General features: G+C 43.9%; 3 protein-coding genes and 1 long non-coding RNA gene across 4 annotated transcripts; 1 reads left to right on the top strand and 3 right to left on the bottom strand.

Moving 5' to 3' along the window:
• Positions 1–44: 44 nt before the first annotated feature.
• Positions 45–803, bottom strand: LOC130137484 (uncharacterized). Its single transcript, XR_008815910.1, has 3 exons — positions 748–803; positions 365–448; positions 45–148 (listed from the first exon to the last, which is right to left on the bottom strand). It is a non-coding gene; the product is annotated as an uncharacterized LOC130137484 (long non-coding RNA).
• A 1,630-nt stretch (positions 804–2,433) lies between these two features.
• On the top strand, positions 2,434–5,148 carry LOC115686882 (PHD finger protein At2g01810). Its single transcript, XM_056304998.1, has 3 exons — positions 2,434–2,697; positions 3,028–3,271; positions 3,381–5,148. Exons 2-3 carry the CDS (start codon positions 3,102–3,104, stop codon positions 4,894–4,896), a joined length of 1,686 nt encoding a protein of 561 aa, XP_056160973.1. The 5' UTR covers positions 2,434–2,697; positions 3,028–3,101; the 3' UTR covers positions 4,897–5,148.
• Positions 5,149–8,348: 3,200 nt separating this feature from the next.
• On the bottom strand, positions 8,349–11,118 carry LOC115686852 (protein RGF1 INDUCIBLE TRANSCRIPTION FACTOR 1). The gene is made up of 4 exons (XM_030612265.2): positions 10,957–11,118; positions 9,996–10,268; positions 9,147–9,305; positions 8,349–9,058 (listed from the first exon to the last, which is right to left on the bottom strand). The coding sequence occupies exons 1-4, from the start codon at positions 10,957–10,959 to the stop codon at positions 8,810–8,812; spliced, it is 684 nt and encodes a 227-aa protein (XP_030468125.1). The 5' UTR covers positions 10,960–11,118; the 3' UTR covers positions 8,349–8,809.
• Positions 11,119–12,629: 1,511 nt separating this feature from the next.
• LOC115686891 (protein POLLEN DEFECTIVE IN GUIDANCE 1) lies at positions 12,630–20,806 on the bottom strand. The gene is made up of 11 exons (XM_030612308.2): positions 19,971–20,806; positions 19,101–19,240; positions 17,266–17,369; positions 16,562–16,650; positions 16,387–16,460; positions 15,369–15,519; positions 15,100–15,267; positions 13,840–13,937; positions 13,594–13,716; positions 13,388–13,453; positions 12,630–13,164 (listed from the first exon to the last, which is right to left on the bottom strand). Exons 1-11 carry the CDS (start codon positions 20,632–20,634, stop codon positions 12,958–12,960), a joined length of 1,884 nt encoding a protein of 627 aa, XP_030468168.1. The 5' UTR covers positions 20,635–20,806; the 3' UTR covers positions 12,630–12,957.
• Between the last annotated feature and the right edge of the window lie 219 nt (positions 20,807–21,025).

Here is a 21,025-nt window from a genome sequence, read left to right as displayed (position 1 = left end):
ATAAGGACTCTCTCTTGTCCAACGAGGTGAACTTAAATTCTTGCCTTCGCATTTCGACGTACTGGACATTGCCGGAGAAAGAAAAGAACTCTCTAATGTCTCGGTCCGAAACATTCGGAGAAATGTTGCTGACCTTGATCGTCTTTATCTACAAAATGTGGAAGAGCACGATAAACAGATGAAGAACTTTAAATACATTGATCGTCCCATAATGAGATCATCGTAAAAAAATGGCAACAAGCCTTCGTCTTGAAAACTTTGAGAATGCAGTAATAAATACGCGTCGATGTTAGTATATTCCGACAACTACCCTTGTTATGCGACTGCAAAATCTCGTGCGAATGAACGGCGAAACTAAACGCACCTCGGATACATTTATTGTCCAGTTTGGTGTCATGATGGATTCTGGGACTGACCCATTTTTCCTTTCTGCATTATCATCGGAGACCTGCATATTCAAGGGAAACACAGAACATTAACGTATTCAATCTGTGAGATGACAAAAGCGATGTCGGGACGGAACTTATGTTATGAGTGACATGGTGGATAAGATCGCGAGTGTAATCGAGATCAATATTGAGGAGGGTTGATCCTTTTAGGAAGTGTATGACGAGGAAGACATTGAATTTGATGAGGAAACAAAAGGATTGAACATAGGCTTGCAAATGGGAATGCTTGGAAAAGCAAATGCATCAGGTGAAACCAGAAGAAGCAACAAAGACAGAGCACATGAAATCGAACGCTCACCGACATTGCAAATTGGTGTTAAGACAATCTATCAGGAACCAATTGAAACCTTCAGACAAGAGAGAGAGAGAGAGAGAGAGAGAGAGAGAGAGAGAGAGAAGGATGGCTATATGGAGTTCAAAACGGCAGTTTTGCGCTCTTTCGGAAACTCTCTGGTTTATGTTGGTTTGGTACCGCTCTTGCCCTGTTTTTCAGGACTCGTATTGCATGTATTTTGTCACGTCGACAAATCCACTCATGACAATGTTCTTAAAACCTGTCAAGCCATACGAGCCCATACAAATCATTTTGCAGAGATTCGTGGAGCTCGGACGAGCTCGGACAGGCTTCCAGAGGCATGAATGAGATCATGCCTAGCCAAACTTCAGCAACGATGTCTGTGCTCTTTTTTTCAAGATTGGAATCATGCCTAATGCAAATTCATGGAGTGAATTGACCCCCGTCACGTTAATGACGCATCAGCAACCCGATTAAGACGAGCCCCGGCCGCCACCGTGCGTGCCCAACCACCCGTCTCTTCTCGTGCTTTGCCCTGTAAACCCGGCCCCAGAGACATGACCTCGGACGCTCGCTCAACAGAGGTCGCTCCCTACTGCCGGCCACGTACATGTCGCCGAGCTAGACGAGAGACATTCAATCTAAGGTCACTACCTCAAGATTGGATGCCGTGATCTCGCTCCCAAGACAAGAGAAAATAGGGAAACAGGGCTAATCTCAATCTTTGGATATCAAACATGCTGACGTAACTTCGGATCAGGTCATCCTATCGGTTGGATCTATCCTTCGGAAAAAAAAAAAAAAAGAAGCAAAAATCTTGTCTCAAATCTTATATTCACGGTCTCAGGAGCCACAAGACCATTCTATAAGTACAAACATTACAAGATTACATTTGGACGAGACGATTTGTCGATATTCATATCCACCGTTCAGATCCATCTGAATACTCCACCTAATATAAAGAGAGAGAGAGAGAAAAAAAAAATTCTTTTACGAGCTCGTTTTTATCTGGATATATCGCCATGTCTTTTAAACGCCCCGCCCGAATTCCGACCACCGTCCTTGTCCTAGCGCCGCCGGCCACCCCAACCCCGACCGCCATGACCAGCAAGAGAAAAACGGCACCCCTCCTCCGCGCCGAAACCGCCTCAATAAAAATCTCACGAAAGACGCCAAAAAGACGACACGACAACAACAACGACCACCGACTCTCGGCCACTCTCTCTCTCTTTCTTCTGTCCTCCCCCGAAATTTACCGAATTGCCACTCCTCAACCCCGGAGTCTCCCGCCAATTTAGGGCTTTTCAATCCAACACGACATCCACAAAAACCCCCAAAAAAAATCCCAAAAAAGAAAAATCCCCAAAAGAAAATAACAATAATAATATCGAAATGAATTGAAATGACCAAAAGAAAAAAAAAAAGAGCAGGAAATTTTCAAAAATTCCGCAAAATCTCCACAAAAGAAAAAAAATTGAAAAAATTTCGAAAAAAGATCGCACACTTTCTTAGTTCTCTTGTTGTGCGTGCGTGTGTTTGTTTTTTTTTTCATCGTCCCCCATAAAAGAAAGAAACAACAGACACACTCACTCCCACCACCACCACCACCAACGATGGCAAGAATGCCAAGAACCGTGCTCGATCCCGACCCCGACCCCGACCCCGACCCCGACCCCTGCAAGAAGCGCCGGCGGAGGCCCACCCCCTCCCCCCCGCCCCCCGCCGCATTCTCCGCGGACTTCTCCGGCCCCTTCCGCGACAACGTCCGCCGCTTCCTCCGGGAGTGCGCCCAGCCCCGGGACCGCGCCGCCGTCGCCGCCAGCCCCACCTGGCGCACCGACTTCGTCGGCGGCGGCGGCGGCGGCGGCGTCGGCGTCGTCTTCCCGCTCTACACCGTCGAGGAGGACGTCCGGGGATCCCCGCGGCCCTTCTGCGACGGTTGCAGATGCGTCGGTGAGTCGGTTTTCTCGATCAGTTTTCCGGGAATTCTGTATGTCGTGGCCGTTTGAGTACTGATCGGCGGTTTCTGCGTTTTGCGATTCATTCTGTTCGCGGGTTGGGTTTTGTTTTTTTTTTTTAAATGGGTTTTCTAGATTCTTGTTCTTTGGATAGGGTTTTTGAGTTTTCTTGCGGCATCGAGATCGTTTTGGAATTCCGTTCTTGGTACTGGTTCGGGGGTGCATTTCGTCGAACGTGGTTGGGGAAGGATTTTGAGTTTTCGTTTCTTGATTTCCGAATATGTAATTTACTGGTTTGTGATCGGCGTCTTGTCGGGCTTTGAAGGTTGGAGTCACCATTTCGTGTCCAAGAGGAGATACCACTTCATCATTCCCCGACAGGGTGAATGGACTAGACCCATGAATGGAGACATACTCGAGCTTGACACTCATCTTTTGCATGGCATGATTCACTGCAACGGTTTCGGGCATCTTCTCTGTATTAATGGCAATGAGGAGGGCTCTCATTCTATTCGCGCCGAAGAATTGATGGACCTGTGGGATCGAATCTGTGCGATTCTTCGAGCCAGGTGAATTTGAATATTAGTCTTGCGAGCATCAAATCGAATGTTACGTGGTGTAGATAGGATGATGTTGTATTGTTGCTTTTCCTAATTGGTTTTGGGCTTCTACTGTTAGGAAAATCACAGTCCATGATATGTCGAGGAAGGGTTCGATGGACCTTCGGTTGCTGTATGGACTTGCGTATGGATGCTCTTGGTTTGCGAAATGGGGTTACAAATTTAATCTTGGAAGTTTCGGAGTCACGAAAGACAAATACAACAGAGCACTTGAAGTTCTTGGTTCATTAGATCTCAATACAATTGTCCAAGACTTTATTGACACAAGCCATGGCAGAGCAATTCGGCAAATCATACGTAAATATAAAGATGCCAGCGAGTCTCAATTGGTCACCATCAGCGACCTGCTACAGTTTGTGCTTGCTTTCAATCACAAACATCCGATCCAGAAAAAGACTACCGTGGAAGGATACCCTGCTGTCTGTTCTGAATCGCAAATGGTTACAGACAGTCGAAAACCTCTTCAGCTCAATACAATTGATGATATTGCACCACCACTGTCTGCTAATATCTCGAGATCCTATGAAGAGAAGAGCCCAGTTGATGATAATTCTGCAGAAGATACATCCTTAATTTCCGCACTTCCTGTCGCAGAATTATATTCTAGATGGCCAACAAAAAGGTTGGAGCATGCAGCTAAAATTATAGTCAACACTTTGAAAGAACACCAGGCAGATGTTAAAGGAAACAAAAGCATGTCCAGGCAAGAATTGCGAGATGCTGTCCGTCTCTATATTGGAGATACTGGACTAATTGATTTCGTCATAAAAAACATAGACAGCACAATTGTGGGCAGTCAAATTGTTCGTCGCAAGATGAACCCACGAACCAAAACTCTGGTATTTACTGTTCAAGAAGCTTGCAAGGCAGAAAAGCTTGAAGATAGAGATGGTTTGCATTCGCGTTCTCCAGTTGTAGAGCAAGAGTTTGATATTTATGAGGACTTATTGTGTTTGTATGAGAACATTTTGTTTGGCTACCCGGATTCCCACCCTGTGAGTTTGGCTACCCAGGTGATCCTGGACAGCAAGCACTTCGTCAAGGAGTGGAAATCTGCAAATGCAAAGGACGAGAAGTTTACGAGAATCACGTGCAGAGTCATGCCGACTTACGCTGAGTTGGTGTCGCATTTGACACGGCCACTGCCGCCAGGCGAGTTGGTTGTTGTCCCTCAGTGCGCGACGACCGGTGAGCTCAAGCTGGCGGTGCAGAGAGCACTGAGGGACACATACATCATAATGGACCAGTTCATTGTGAGGGAAGTGAAAGCTTGGGAAATGCAGGTGAGCGATGATCAGCAAGTGCAGCATTGTGTTCTGGAGTCGCAAATGGAGGTGTTGGTCAGAGGGCAAGGGCTAGACTTGGAAAGTGAATTGAGGTTTGAAGGTGGGACAGATAATTGGGTGGTGGATTGTGTGTGCGGAGCGAGAGACGACGATGGCGAGAGGATGGTGGCTTGTGATGTTTGTCAGGTGTGGCAGCATACCTTGTGCGCCGGTATTGAGGACGATGAGGATGTTCCTTCGATGTTCATATGTGGTAGGTGCAATGCAGTGAAGCACAACAAGAACTGACTGGTATATATGTTCCTTTTTATTCCGTTCCTTTCCCGGGTCGGAGAACTTGTAAATATCGTTTCGGTCAATTTTGTTCATGGCTCTCTAACATATAGTCAAGAAATGTTTTTTGCTTGATCAGGATCACCATGTAGTTGTGGTGCTGCAGATGAACTGAACAGGCGTAGATCCGATTCTTTTATTCGACTTTGGAATTAGTGGAAGAGCTCTCGGATTTTATTGTTTATAATAATGGAGGGTTTCAGAAAATTTGAATGGTGGGTGCTGCTTTTTCTTTGGCCCAAAACATTCTTCATTGGAATATCTTGGGGGCTGGACGGAGATTACTTCCATGCAAGTCAGGTGGAGAGTATTGAAAGTGTTCTTTGAATTCAAACTGATAAAAAAGGCTGATTGATATGTTTAGAGAAAAGGAAAGAAGAAGATGGGGCCAGATCCCTATAACTCATTCATTCCCGCTAGACCAGAGCTACTCATACCGAGAATAATAATGCTAGGCATAGCGAGGTCAAGAATACGCTACTGTGTTAAATTGTGAGCAGACATTTAAACAAATGGGTTATCTTTAATATCATAGAGAAGTTTGTCACATCATTCCGTAAAGCAATCTTGACGTATCTTTTATTTACTTACGAAAAAAATAGTGACACCCACGTAAAATTTCGCGGAGAGAAAGAGAGAGAGAGTAGCTATGGCACATTCCTTGCAATTTGATGGGTTAGTTCCTGCAAAGCAGATCTAGGAAGTAAAATTTCCAGATTATCGACTCATCTTTAGTTGACATCCATCCAACCATTGACTTTCATGGTTCATGGTGATGTGAGGAAGCGACTTTCGAAGAAATTCTCCAATTTGGCCCATCAATCCAGGATAATAATGGTAGGGATTACTCTGCATAAAGAATAGCATCGTGCATTTCGAAAAACCTGTCGCTTTCTGTTACTATCAGTAGAACTGTAGGAGCACGTGGTAAATACGTGTCAAAGAAAAGACGTACGATTTGGTCCATATCATAACCATCGGAGGTTAATTTGTCATTTTAGCCGTCCGGCACATGAAACTCTTTCGCAGAAGTTTGAAATTCAGATGCCCTTAATTTCGTTTTGTATATATTAGAGAGATGAAAGGCTTTGTAAGGCTGTTAATTTAGATTGAATAAATTTGCTTAGACGTACTTCTATCAAACTCTTGGATGGAACTGCGGTGACGGGTTCGCCAACCTCGGACCTTCAAATCACAGATGGTGCGGAATATTTATGGTTCAAACCGAACAGAGATCCTTATGGTAACACCGAGAGGGGGTTGTTACCGCTGATCAACCGTCCCCACTCTTTCACTTATCGAAAAATAATCTTTCATGGGTTTAATGGCCATCCCGAGATGGTGTTGTTGTCCGTCCCCATCTTTGGCTATTCTCCATATCATAGTATTCTCCAACGCAATGATGGCGCAGACCCAAGATCACGAGTCCAAAAATAAGTAGGTCTTACATTCCAATCAATGTCATGTGTTCTATGATGTGGTCCACTCGATTCCTTCATGAGTGCATATAAAGATAAAAAGAACGGATGATTAGTTCTTTTTCTAGGTTGTATGAGGGGAGGATGAAACTCCCCTTACAGGACTGACTGATCATTCCCAAAGGACAAGAGTTCTGACCTTTTTTCCAAAATTACATGTGATGAGCCGTTCTTTCACATTGGTGGATATCAACTTATGGAATCCAAAGATTAGTCCCTCTTTTGCGGCTGGCATTGTCCCCTTTCAGCACCCTCTACTCTTCTCCTCCTATCTTCTGTTATCGTTATTAGGTGAAATTACACTTGGAGCGACCGTAGGAGATGAGCTGATTTTCTCCATCGTGGTCACAAGCACATTACGCCGCGAACTACGATTTGTCATCGAGATTGCCTTATGCTTCGAGCGTATGCGTCGTGACCATGTAGAAAAGAGGAAGAAAAGGATCGAAAGAAAAAAGGAGGTAGATGATTTTAGCTTAGGCTATGCCGAACACAGAAGACATTAGGCCAACTTAGCCAATGGCCTCGTACCATCTAGAAGCTCAATTAGCAAGAAACTTTGTTGGTTTCTCATTAGTCCTACGCAAAAGAAGTCTTATCTTTAGACCCATAAAATCAGAGAATATGCGGTTGAAACTTTCAAATGATGCTTGGATATGTAAAAGCATTTACAGGTCAAGTGGGAAAATTTGGATGACCAATGCAGCCTGACGAAACCAGTAAGGACAAGCTTTTCGGCTTCATCAAGCTTGACCTTAAGAAGATGTATCGGGGAGTAAGGACCGAGCCGACCTTTACGAACACGAAAGTGCTATCGAACCCTAAGTACGGCTCCTAAGCTCTTTAGCCGCGTCCGTCGTTGATCGGACGGACCGCAAAAGAATTTCCAATTTCATCATGTGCTTTAGGGGTCTCTTTCCACGTCGTAGTCCCCGACATAAACACTACCCGCTCAACTTCAACGATAGTAGCTGAAGCCAAACGTTTGGTATTTCTTCGGCACACCGGCCTGAGAAGTGGGAAAAGACAAGACTTCGGGCATCGCAGATTGCACTGCTCCAGTATCCGACTGCATACATAGTCAAAGGTGGAACAGTAGAGAGAATCGACTGCCCAACGACAGCACAATCACGCTCTTTCGTTCGAGCCTAACGTTAACTGTTGTCACCAACAAACAATCCTCTGGTGGCTATCTATTTCTTGCCGAAGCTAACGTTGCCATGACACATACCTAAACGATAGATCTGACGGAACACAGCAGAAAAAGTCAAGACACGCGACTAGAGACTAAAGCCGGCGACGAAGCGCCTCGAATTCCACGGGGTGAGATCTCGTTTCGTTCTTTCTTCGACACCCATCTCCCGAGCTATTGCTAGATCTCCCGATCCCGATGTGCATTCGGCTTTCGATCGGGTCGAAAAGGATGGAATAAATTTGATCGACGGAAGCTGACCATCAGTCTATCAGTCTATCGTTTCGTCGCGACATCGTCGATTACCGGAAAAAGTTAAACAGAGAAGAAGGGAAAAAGTCAAGCCATGCATGTGCTTCATGCACTTCCAATTTGTGGCCTGACCCCCACAATCTCCTCATTCGGTTCCCTCAGCAAACCCTTTTGGGAGGCCCCATCTCTTGTCTGCCACATTGGCTCTCGGGGGGCATAAAACTAAATTATACTCCTGGCCATGATCTAAGGAAAGAGAGGGCCCAACATCACGCAACCAAACAAAGACCAGGACAACCCAAGGGGCCTTGTTCCACCGAAAGCGATCGAGACAAGGCTCTACTAAAGGAAAAGGGAGGAGGAAGACAGCGAGAAACAAAGCGAAAAAAGTCCAAATGCCAACACAACCAGAAACATTCCATCAAAGCATAAAAAGAACGACCCGCCCACGAGCGATGCTATCGGCGACGGCAGAAACTTAAGCCTTATGGTAAGCACATTTTTATTGTGATTCTTGGGTACAGCCATGGCCAATTGAAATCAACCCCCCCCTCTTGAAATGAAAAACCGATTATTTTTAAATAATAATACCCAAAAATAGAGCCGCTGCCGCGACGAACATCGCCGTGTCATCAGCGAACAACATCGCCATGTCATTTTCTCTGCACGACCCCCACAAGGAAAATTTTTTTTTGACCCTCTCTGAAATCTTCTATAGCCCTGGGGCCGCTCACTTTTGCAACTAACCCAACTCAGCGGAGGTCGCAAAAGGTGGATACTTTGAAAGTGACATTCTCTGTTCATTTGCATGATGTCCAAGCTTTTACTGTACTTCGTATTGTTTTCTTTTTATTCCTGTGTCACCCCTGTGTACCTATAATGATGTATTGGAAAAGAAGGAATTCTCAGAGGGGAAGTTAGCTACTACACTCTTGAGGAGGGGGATTTACTGCAGGGGCGCCCTGCGAGGGAACCCTTTTCGCTTGTGCGAACGCCTTCTCGGTTTCAGGACAGAACTAACCCCGAAATGTGCGTCCTCGGACGATTCGGCCAGAGAGACGGAAGATTCTTTCTCGTCGCCATTGCTCGATGAGCAGTAATTGTCTTTCAGCGAGAGATCGGTTAGTTCCTCGATGGGAATGGTGATGACGTCGGGACTTTGCTCGTTGTTCGGCTTCATTGACACCACTGAGACCTGGTAAAATTGATTGTTTTAAGAACTAAACTTGACAATACAATTGAAGACGCTTAAAAAGGGGGGGAAAATACAATTGTGTTTTTACCTTGCAAGCAATTGAGCAGAAGCGATTAGGCAGGTCTTGGATGTATCTTCCGCAAGCTTCACAGGTTCCTCCATTCTTCGATTTTGTCGACGGCTTGGTGTCCCTGGATTGGGGCCGAGGATTTAGGTGCACTGCTTTTTCGCCATTGATCTTGTATGTCTGCCAATGTCAAAATCGTCAATAATTGTGGGAAACGCATGATCAAGCCCTTAGCGCCATCAGCCTAACTTTTGGTGAAAGGGATGCATACTAAAGATTTGACTTTTGCCCTTCACGCATCACAAGGCCAAACAAATTCACAGATCGAAACAATTGCTTAAGCTGAGTTCATCAAACTCTGCTTATCGGAATTTACAGAACACATAGTGCTAAACTGGAAGAAACAAGAAAGAAAAGGAGCAACGGCAGCTCGCTGATCTTTTATAGCAGTTGCCCATTATGAAATTGACATTCAAGCTCATGCCAAAAAAGAAACAACTAGAGTTGAATTCGACATTGTATTCGCCGAATCTATAACCCGAGTCTAGAAGGACCGCATGCTATAATTGTCCAGTAATTCTCCAAGAACAGAAGTTTGTTTGTTTGATGATTCCTCAAAAAAGGCTAACAAATAAATGCAGGGTCATCATAGTTTTCCATTTCTAGCTATCTAATGATTGAATTGCAATTCATAGGCATAGCACCATAGGTTAAACTAAATAGACCATCGAAATTCGGATGATCATCGACACGAACACCAGTCAAATTTACGAACTGACAAACATAGCAGACTCGTCGCACGATAAGCAACCGCGCGAATCGTCGCGAATTGCCATCCACACTGGACCCGCGAGCCGTATCGATGCGAACCTGAATTTTGGAGCAGTCGAGGTGCTTCTGAACTTCCTGGAGGCGGACCACGTCCTGGTACACGTACTTGCAGATCTGCAGGCGGCGGTGGAGGCCGTGCGCCGCCATGCAATGCTTGCAGAACCCGACCCTGCAGTCGATGCAGAATACGTTCTTCTCATTCTTCCGCAGGTAGTGATGCGCGACGCACGAGCCGAAGAAGTCGCCCCGCAGGAGCGTGCTCAGCCAGCAATCCGACGGCGGCCTCTTCTTGGCATAGAACCCGCAACCTATCTGCAAACGCACATTTACACGCACGAGATCAGCCGGAGAACGAACTCACTCCACTCCACTCCACTCCACTCCACTCCACTCAACTCCACTCCAATAACAGAACTCGAAACCGACAGCCGAATCCGATTCCGGACGGATTTCACGGGGACTCGTGCCGTCGGAACGACTTCAAAGCTCACGAGAAATTCGACGAAACCGATGCGATTCCATCCAATTCGACACGAGTTTGACGCCGTTGCAGGAATCCAAACAAGTCGAACCGAAAGCGACTCATCGAAGCAAAACTCGAGCACGAAATTTCACCCAAAAAAAAAAAAAAAAGAAGATAAATTTTCGCCGGCGGCTCGAGAAATTTCAATCCGTCTCGACTCCAGAACAAATCAACAAGCTCGAAGTCGCAGACAAATTCCGCGGACTAAAAAACCTTGACGTCCGCCAGAATCTCGACAAAAAGCGACGACACACTCTCGCCGCAAAATTCCTCGGGAGAGAAAACTCCGACAAAAACGCCCGACCGATCCGGACTACCGCGAGCGCGAGCCCGCCCCCGCGCGCGCGCGAACGGAACCGAGGAAGTTCGGAACTTGAAAAAAAACGAAGCCCCGAAACTCATCGAAGCAAACAGAGCAGGGACACATTCGAACGAACAACGAAACGGTCGGCCGAGCGAGGTCCGGGGGAGTCGTACCATTTGCTCGGCTCCGGTGCGAGTACGGCGAGGTGGCCGGAGCGGCGATCGGAGGCGGCGATTCGCGAGCACAGGACGATCATGAAGCAGAAGAAGACGAAGACGATGACGATGATGATGATGATGAAGATGATGGTGATGAAGAGAGGGAGGATATAAGCATTCGAATTTTTTTCTTTTCTTTCTTTTCTTTCGGTGAGAATCGGGCTTGAGCTCTCTTACTTAAACCAGAGCAAAGCGCTACAGGCGGGAAGGTGGGGTGTGGGGGGGGGGAGGCGAACCGCTCCTGCTGCTGGCCGTCCGATCCGATCACGTGAGCGCCGAGGGGGGGCCCCACCGATTTGTCGTTCGATTGATGCGGGCCGTCCGATTCTACTGTAACGTGGCCTCCGATCGCTGGAGAGGGCGACGCGTGGCCCCGCGGGGATGGGACGGCTCCCGCGAATGCGAGCGGGATTTTCGGTCGCGCGCTTCTTTGCTGCTGCTGCGCCTTTTTTTTCTTTTTTCTTTCTTCTTTTGTTTGTTCGGTGTTGATTTTTTGGTGGCGCCGCTGCGGCCGTCCTTTCATGGGATTTCCCTAATGGAGGGTGGGGGGACGTTCGTTGCTGTTTTGCAAGCCGATTTTTTTTGACTTAAAAAAAATTTTGTGTTTAGTGTTAATGTTTTAATGTTTGGACTCTTTGGTTGGTCCATTGTTTGCAAATTTGTCCTCATTTGACATGTTGGGGGTGTCAAAACTTAAAGAAAGGCAAGGAGATGAGGTGCTACTAATCTTGTCAAAAAAAAAGGAGGAGAGAGGGAGAGGGTGGGAGAGATTATAGTCAACATCGCAGATTATAAAGTAAACGAAATGGATTTGATTTTGGGCACATTGTCGCCGGTCGACATGTGAAAAGGTATGACAAACGGGGTTTTTGGGTGGTTGCTGTTTTCGTGTTGTTTTGCGGCCGAAGTAGGACGGGAGGATCCAAAAGTTGCATGGGGAGATTCCTCTCGCGAAAATTTTCTTTCCACACTGTCACATTTTTTTTTAATTCGAAAGTATCGCGTAACCGCTTCACGTGATTGCGCACGACGAACAAGCATCGTGAATTCTCGTGCTATTTTGTAGAGGAAATTGCTAGGGAGATTACTTGATAATCGGAAGGTGGTAATCGGGTGAGACGTCACGGTCGTCTCGTGGTATCTGATAATTTCGTGGTCTTCCTTAATTTTTGGGAGTAGATTGATGTACTTCTTCTCAGTCATTCCACCAAAAGACGTGAAGACTTTGGTGATGAAGTCCCCCTAGGAACTTCTCAATATTCTAGTGCATGTCGAATCCTGCATTTGGTGTATTGCCTCATCCGGTTCCTACATCAGCACAATCCAATTACATCGTGAATTTTCCAGTCGCAGTTCCCCATTCATTTCTATGCAACCCGCTACGGCCAAATAGAAATAATAGTTGACTATCTGAATTTATCCAAGAGAATTGTTCAAATTGGGCCAAAGGCTCCAGTTTTCCCATCATAAAAATTTAATTGATCGACATATCACAATGAGTTGTAGCATCCTCGTCGGGATGGTTATATTAACATCGGAAAGAAAATTCGTGATCGGCAATAAAATTGGCCAGACCGTAGTATAATCGACACACTCGGTGAGAGGTTGGTTTGAACGATTCCGCAGTTAACTTGAAGATGGGGTACCATCGTCTTTGGTTCATTTTCTATCTTGTATTTTGGCAGCAACAGCCTATTAACAACAGCATGAGCTATCAAATTACACCAAAACTTTGTGAACTTTGTCTACACGGTCACGGCAAAGAGGGACGATTTCCGGATATCGTATCCATATTTGTTGGAAGACTGATATCTGACCGTATGTCTCGTCCGCCAGTGCTCTGGATTCTCGTAAGCCGAACTCGAAAGAGGTGGTTCGTGAATTAAGAGTAGTTCCCCACATGGGGATTTCTCTAGGCAGATAATTAGCTGAAAATTCTCCATCGCGGTGCTGAAATCAATCCAAGTGTAGGTGGTGTCTTCTCTTCTGGCATCTATCGAGGTACCAAGAAGCGTGCTTCTGCAGGCCCAAGCGGACCATCACTTTGAGACTCGCGAGCATGATGTATGTCGCTGCTAACAAGAGGAGGATCCACAGGACTCTCCATGGGAGTGGATGGCAGGGAATAAGTGCGGCATATACCGGAGTCAGAACCCGTATTACCTGAACCCAAAACGTTGCACAAAATTGACAGTTTTCACCATTTAATGATATTCTAGGCTCTGTCTAGACATATTTTTTATGGCCTACTCCTTTTACCTTCTAGGCAAGTATTTCTTTTACTCCAGACAACTACCCATAGATTGCTGCTATGGTGCTTTCTATGCTATTAAGCACAATGATATATGCATGAGAAGGATTCAACTTTTCAGTAGCAGGCGCTTACCACACAAGCTGGTGCCAAAGGAACGAAGGTGAGACTGTTCTTCAGATCGGTTTGCATATTCAAAGTCTAATGAAAAAATAGAAGGAGAAAAGTAAGTACGTGTCGAAGCAACAAAATGATATGAATGTTAGAAAGCCAGTTGCGTGTCTCAGAATGGGGAAAAGAAAAGACAATTGAATAAGCAGTTGTTAGACGAAATGAGGTACCTGCTTGCAAAGGTCTTCAAGAAACTCGGAGTATACAATGGGTTTGATATCGTTGAATTTGGCAATGAATGAATGCTTAATGATATCAATAGTTATCTCACAGAAGTAAACCATGAGAGCATTCTGCAGAGTCCAAGTGCGACAGAATAAGAGATTGAAAACGATGCCCCAAGAAAATTAATCTTCCATTGGGGCGGAGATCAACTTCAAAAGAAATTATGCTGAAAGGTTCCCGAAAAAACTTACAATAAAAAAACTTTCAAACCATGGACCTTCAGCCTCCAGAATATTCTGAGCAAGAACAAATAATACAAATGCTGTAATGTGGAATCTCTCAACCGAATCTGTTTGGAAGCAAAGGCATACCCGTAACTCATCTAGCAACTTAACAGTAATCCTGAGAAAAGTAAAATCCCCCAAGGAATGAATCATAAAACAACAAAATCATGCAGATTATTTCCCTGACAGACTTGATGTGTTTGAGTAGTATAACAAAAATGCAAGTCACGAGCATGTGACAGATCCAACCACTTGAAGAGACCCACTTATTCCACTGGTGTTCTAAAGATACATTAGCTGGCTTATGGTGATTCAAATTTTTTAGCCCATTTCAAGTGTAGAGTTAACCAAGCAAATCCCGCAGATGTGTGATCAATTCTAGTTAAGCAAATTTTGCAGTTGTTAGATGAATTCTAGCCCTGCAAAAGCAAAAAAAAAAAAGAAGAAGATATTCTCTCACTATTTCCAACAATTCCATGTTTTGGTTATAACAAATAAAGAATACCTGTTCAATGGAATTTAAGACTAAAATTAACAATCACTTCAGCCCACCTCCAAAATATAACTACTATATAGGCCTTTTCTATTGGGATTTTTTTTATATACGCTATTTTAAGGGTAACGTAGGCAATATTTCTCTTTATTCGAAGATATAGATCTATAATTTTCAGGAAGTACTTTGTATTCGAAGAAATATATGATTTTGTAAGACAAAAGCACAATATTGATGTAATTACACAAGAAACAGTATTATACAGAAGCCAAGAGAAGGTTTTATTATGGTTCAGCTGGAAAATGAAACCACCGAAGTGAATTACAAACATATTCTACAGCAAACCGAACCAACAAACCAAAAACCAAGTGGAATTAAACTACGGATTTCATATAGCTAATTGCAAACATAGGTAGTTAACAAATAAATTTCCATATTAGGTTTTCGCTTTGACTAAATATAGATTACTAGGTCTCTGTCTGATAAAAGAATCTGCATATCCACAAAAAGGAAGCACGGAAAAAACCTCATAGTAAAAGCAGCGCATTGGCTAATTAAAGATACAGTATGAGGAAGTCCAAATACCGAATGCCCAGTGGTGAACATGGAATCACTGATAGTAATAATGTCACACAGTCTAAAGATAACAGCAGTTGCACATCAAAAATGAAATTCCCAATCCCATAAACGCTTGGCAGTAATTCTGAAAGAAAAGTGAAAAGTGACCAACTTACCATAGTAGACTAGACTATGAATATTGTCTTTGCTGAAACGCTTGAAAACATTACTCTTTATCTCAGCAAAGTTGTTTGATACAAGCAACGCCAGCAGTGCATTATTGTGAGCAACAATACACGTTGACAAAGTAATTGCCTGAGCTAATAAGATAAAAGAATGAACAAGTATAATTTGTAAAGGAACTTCAAAGCCGAAAATGAAGGAATACAAAGAAGCAAACAGAAGAGTTATAATGAACAAAATATAATTACAACAAAAAGGATATTTGAGGCACCCACGGATAGTGCCAAATCTGAAAGGAATCTCATTTTGTAAACCATCATGTTTTCTGGTGAACAACCTGCCAGTTCTTCAGCAGAATTAAACAGAGTTTTCATGACATCTCCACCAAAATTCTGGCATAGTTTATCAAATACCTGCACAAATGTCCAAGAAGAACAAATTCATCAAAGTTTCTCCCAGGCATTATTATTACCATGGTATAAAGTGACACTGGTCCATAAAAATGCCAATGGCAACATAAGTAGTAGATGTTGCCTCCACAAGCATAAATGCAACTCAACTATATTTCTCAGGATAAGACTGACTTGACTAATGAGCTGATATGCCTGAACTCGTACAGAGAACAACAAGGTTCCAAGCCCCTCGCTTTACTTCCACATAGGAAGTCCTACCAGAAGACATATACTTAAGAATCTCAGTTTTATAAGATCAATTCAGACTTATTCAATTTCCCACTAAAGTAAAAAAGAATAACAATACTTGCCAAAGGATAACAGATTCTCCCACAACTATGATCTTAAGGTATTGATTATATGTAACATGAAGCATATAGTTGAAGCAGCCCAAGAAAAAAACCAGCAGAGAGCAAGAGAGGTTCTTGATAAGGGAGAAAACACAGAGTGGCTCTCCAAGGTCAAGGCCAATGGCATTGCTGACAATAAATCTAGGTAAGCCGCAGAGGTAAAAGTTTCAAAATGTAATCCACAGACAGCATCCACTGACTTTACATACATCACAAATAACTTCGACAATTAAATTTCAACAATTACAAAGAAAAATATAACCAGGTTCTGCATTTACAACAAAACCACTAACTGAGATTTTAATCTAAGATTCTAACTTTACTTAAACTAAGTGATTTCTCCTTTGCTCGACTTTACTTGAGGTGAAAGTCTTCAGCAAAGGAAATCAACTAACAAATTCGTCTGTGAGGACAGAAAGACATTAATAACTAAGACGCAAAAATGGCTGTAGGGAAATCTAGCTCATTATGATCTGACCTCTAGCACGTTGTACACAACATAGAGCTTGATTGTTCCTTGACCGCGAATCATATGATATATTAAGCTTATATCTGAGGAGGCAACATTGAAAATAAGAAATGGAGAAAGTTAGTACAATTCACATCCATATGTTAAAATAACACAGACAAATGCAAGAAGTACATAGCCACACCTGTTCTCTCCAAGAGAGTAACCCCGCCAGTGAGCACAATAAAACACCCAAAATCAGACAGCTCCTCCGCAGAAGGCCTCTTTAACTGTCTGCAGCAAGAACAATCAGGCGATCTAGTATAAATCATATATTTGGATTCAGGTTGAAAATATAGGAGGAATAGAAAGAGAGCCAAATTGCTCAAATTTCTTTTGTTAAAAGAAGATCATGCTTCATTAGTGTTTACAACAGCCAGTAGCCTCCCCTCCATCGTTACATAATTTTCACCAAAAATTACAAACCCCTCCCCCTCCCCCCCCCCATGCTTGCATCAAACTGCTTCGTCAATCTTCCATAAAGTTTGGAAGGAAGTTGGAACAGTCAAGGGGCATTTTGCAACCATTTCCATCCATATAACAAGATAAGCAAACTGATATTCTTTCAATTTTTGGAAACTTAGGGTACAAAATAGTCCCTTTATCATGTATGAGGTGCAAGGTGCCATGCTCAATGATTCTCGCCTGGTTGAGCTAAAGTTTAAATAACAAGTGAGTACTCATGGTGTCAAAGTCAAAAAACCTGTTTTAAACTCCTAAATGTCCCCAATAGTATAAACAAAAAGATTCACCAAAAAACCAATTGTGAAATAATAGTGTAAGACAGATAAATTGTTGCAACGTGACTGCTTGAACTGCTTTAAATTGTGAAAGAAATGAACAAATTACCTTGTACTCATAAGCCTCCATAATACTATGGCGATCCTTGTTGGCATGATTGTCAACAATGAGAGAAATGAATCGAAGCACACAAGAACACCAACATCTATAAGCTGCAAATAAAACGTAGGCAAAGGAATGTAAAAACGCATGCAAGGCATTAATCAGAGAAAGAAGCATCAACCGATTATTCTGATACATCCCATACATATGCCAAATGAAAGAAAGGTGAACAACGTCAGAAGTTGCGGGACCAATTGCACAGTTTTTTTCATGTAACTGGACATTACATGAGAAAGAAATATATATCCATCATCCAACTAACATCAAGTACATTGCTAATTTTATCTGACCAATTTCCTTAGAATTAGCTGAATGAAATTCTAAGCAATTTAGCACAAGAACTTATCATTCTTCTCAATGAGTAATATACCATACTTTTACATAATGTCATGCTGCGAACAAACAATTTTCTCATTTACATACAGAAATTGTAACAACCCGGACCGTTCTACTTGGGCCAAACTCCCAAACCGAGTATGAGTACTCTGAGTAACCACGCAAGGTGGTGACCTTCAGGGAACAGGTGTCTACTTATGATTACCGAGTACGAGTACTCTGAGTAACCACGGGTGACCATCAAGGAGCAGGTGTCTACTTATGAATCACTTATCAGGGCTTCTCCCATTTGACGTGAGACTTTGAGATATTACAAACTCCCCCACTTAAAGAACCGACGTCGTTGTCAGAAGTAACCCAGATCCCCCAGCAATGCTCCCCTATACAATGTGTAATCTAGTCCAGTCCTACCCCTTCTGTCATCTTAAAAGTCTATCAAGAACCACACCTTAATAGAGTGCCCTTGCTTGGGTGATCACTCCCCAATGCTCCCCTATACAATGTGTAATCCAGTCCCGTCCTACCCCTTCCGTCATCCTAAAAGTCTATCAGGAACTGCACCTTATCCGAGTGCCCTTGCTTGGGTGATCACTCCCCGATTCGTCGAATGACAAACTGGCCTAATTCATCCACAGATCACACATCCACTAGAGATGGTCCTGCTTTGATACTACTTGTAACAACCCACCCTGTTCAATGTGGGCAAGGCCCTAAAAGGAATATTCTGAATAACTGCGCAAAGTGGTGACTATATGGGAGTGGGTGTCTACTTATGAATCACTCCACAGAGTCTCTCCCATCCGATGTGGGACTTTGGGATGTTACAAAATTACACGATGAGAAAGCCTATTTTGTGTGGTTATTACCATTCCTAAGAAAGTCATCAATAGGGCAGCAGGCTGTAGAAATAACTTTATCCACTCATCAAAGTATCTTGAATTTTTTTTTAGCATATTATACCACAGTGAAGCTAAAACAGATAACAGGTATTCTAGAAACATCTAGTAGATATTGATACTTACAGCTGATATCAGAAAATCAAATAGAAAAAGTGTCATTGGAAATTAAACTGTCAGGAAAAAGTTTATTCGATTAAACAAAGAGAGGTTCCAAATGTGCCATCCAGATTAAAAAAAGTGAGAATAAGAACAGAAAAGGAAGGAGGCAAATTTATTCTAGTTTCAAGTCTTTCATTTCTAAGTTAATTTTCAAGAATGCCGTGATGCAGCCAAGATATGATGCATTAAAAGATTTCATTGGTGATAATTAGAATACAGAAACAACTGAAACCCAGTGAGACGCGGTCGAAGAAGATACGAAACCACATCCAATCTTAATTTGAACTCGAACCTATTCCTTCCAGCAAGTGCAAGGAATCTCAAAACCAATATACCACATACAGAGCATGATTTTATTTAGATTGAGGAACTGGAAGAGAACATCACCAGCTCACATCTCCAAGGCAATCGGAAGATAGTATCATATACTCTCTCACGTTCTTTGTCATTTCCGAGAGCAGTTGTATTCCTTAATGAATTTCCATTGCTCATTTCATCCAAAAAGTACCTCATTGGTGACTTCTGTACTGAACACGGCAGCATAGACATGTGTGAGAAAAAAAGAAGGGAACAACCTGATATTCAGACGAAACCATGAAAAAAAGGAGAATAGACCAATTCTACAGGAGAAACTAAGAGCTCCTCCTACTATTGCTGAGAAAAATTAGGAATGTGGAGCAGTGCAACCATTTCAATTCACTGAATCTAGATACACTAGAAACATATTAACCAGCTCAAAAGCAAAAAAAATCCACCATATTCGTGGTCACCACACCACAAAGGCCCATGGCTCCCGTAGTACAAACTATATCACTAAAAGGCTATAAACCAAGTGCCTTACAGCCCTCACCCCATAATTAGGTGTTGCGAAGCAAGCATTGTTCTTAATTGGAAGTACCACATACTTATCAGTTAGCATGAATGCAGGAAACGTCAATAAATAACTCACACGAATAGGAGAGACCAACGCCACAATATGTTATCCCTCGACTCAAGACAAACAGTCTTTTTTCCGATTACATATCCGGTACCCCACCAATGAAGATTACGTTATAACAAATTTCAGCATTCATCAATAGGATTTAACAAGTTCTGGCAGGTCCGACTCCTAAAATTCTAACCCATAATGAATTAGACTCGTGCTGAACGAATTCGAAGCCGTATCAAAGCAAGTTTCTTCAGAATGCTATTTGACAAGATTGTTTCGCATCGACAATGACAGCACAAACTCAATGCAGAAGACAATCAACGACTCACCGAACGAATCATCCTTCACGACCTTCTTCCAATCCAAGGACTCGGCAGTCTCCAACTTCCGTGGCACGCTACCATTCGGCTCACTGCGCCCCTTCAAGATCGAGCTCACCTCAATGCCGCTCTCCTCTCTCGAACTCTGTTCCCCTCCCGCTGTTCTATCCTCTCCGCCATTCACAGCTCTCTGCCTCAACTCCCCGCGTCTACACTCGTCGACAAACACGCTATTCTGACTCTCCGCACTCACCACCTGAGTAACAGAGCCCAAACTCGCCGCACTGTAGCTCTTGCAATCGAACTCCACGCCGTTCGCACGCCCACCCAAACCGACACCGCCGTCCCCAGTAACCGAGCTCCTGTCCTCGAGAAACACGCCGTCCGCGCGCTCGGCGCCGTCCGCGCGGGAATCGGAATCGACCGGTCCGCAGGAACCGCCGTCCTCGGGGATGATCGAGCAGGCCGCCCGCTTCTTCCTCCGTTGCTTCCGCCTCCGGCGGGCGGACCTGTCGCGAGGAGGCGAGACCGCGGAGCCTCGCGGAGAATCGAGAGGCATGGGATCGGAGTTCGATCGGAAGACGGCGGAGGAGGATTCGCCCTCCTCCCGGAGGAGGTCGCTCCGGCTCAGGATCTCGAAGGACAGCTTCCGGCCCCGCGATCGCAAATCCATGGACGCGCCGCCGCAACTTCCAGGGGGCAACCGCCGGAGCGTACGCGCGGTGGAGCTCTCGGTGGGGGAGAAGATCGGAAGGTCGAGGAGGATGACGACGATGCGATGCGAGGAGCCTTCGAGCGTTGCTGTTTCTTGAGAGAATTCTCTGCGTCTGGGACGACACCGGTTGGCATCACTGCCTTGCGCAATGGAGTAACGTGCTTGCCTCGTTTCTCTTTTTCTTTTTCTTGTTCTTTTTCTTTTTCGCCATTTTATGGCTCTTTTATTAAGGATATAAATCGGAATTAAATTGCAAATTGATGGCAACATGATACATGATAGAGCGATTGCTATTTATATCGTTATTATTATTATTTTACAAAAGCGATAATTTGTTGCATGCATGTTC

This window comes from Syzygium oleosum, unplaced genomic scaffold, assembly GCF_021117445.2.
Source record: "Syzygium oleosum isolate NSW1041296 unplaced genomic scaffold, Sole_v2.1 Sole_v2.02, whole genome shotgun sequence".
Lineage (NCBI taxonomy): Eukaryota > Viridiplantae > Streptophyta > Magnoliopsida > Myrtales > Myrtaceae > Syzygium > Syzygium oleosum.
Note: the sequence above shows the minus strand (reverse complement) of the source record. Positions and strands in the feature narration are given on the sequence as shown.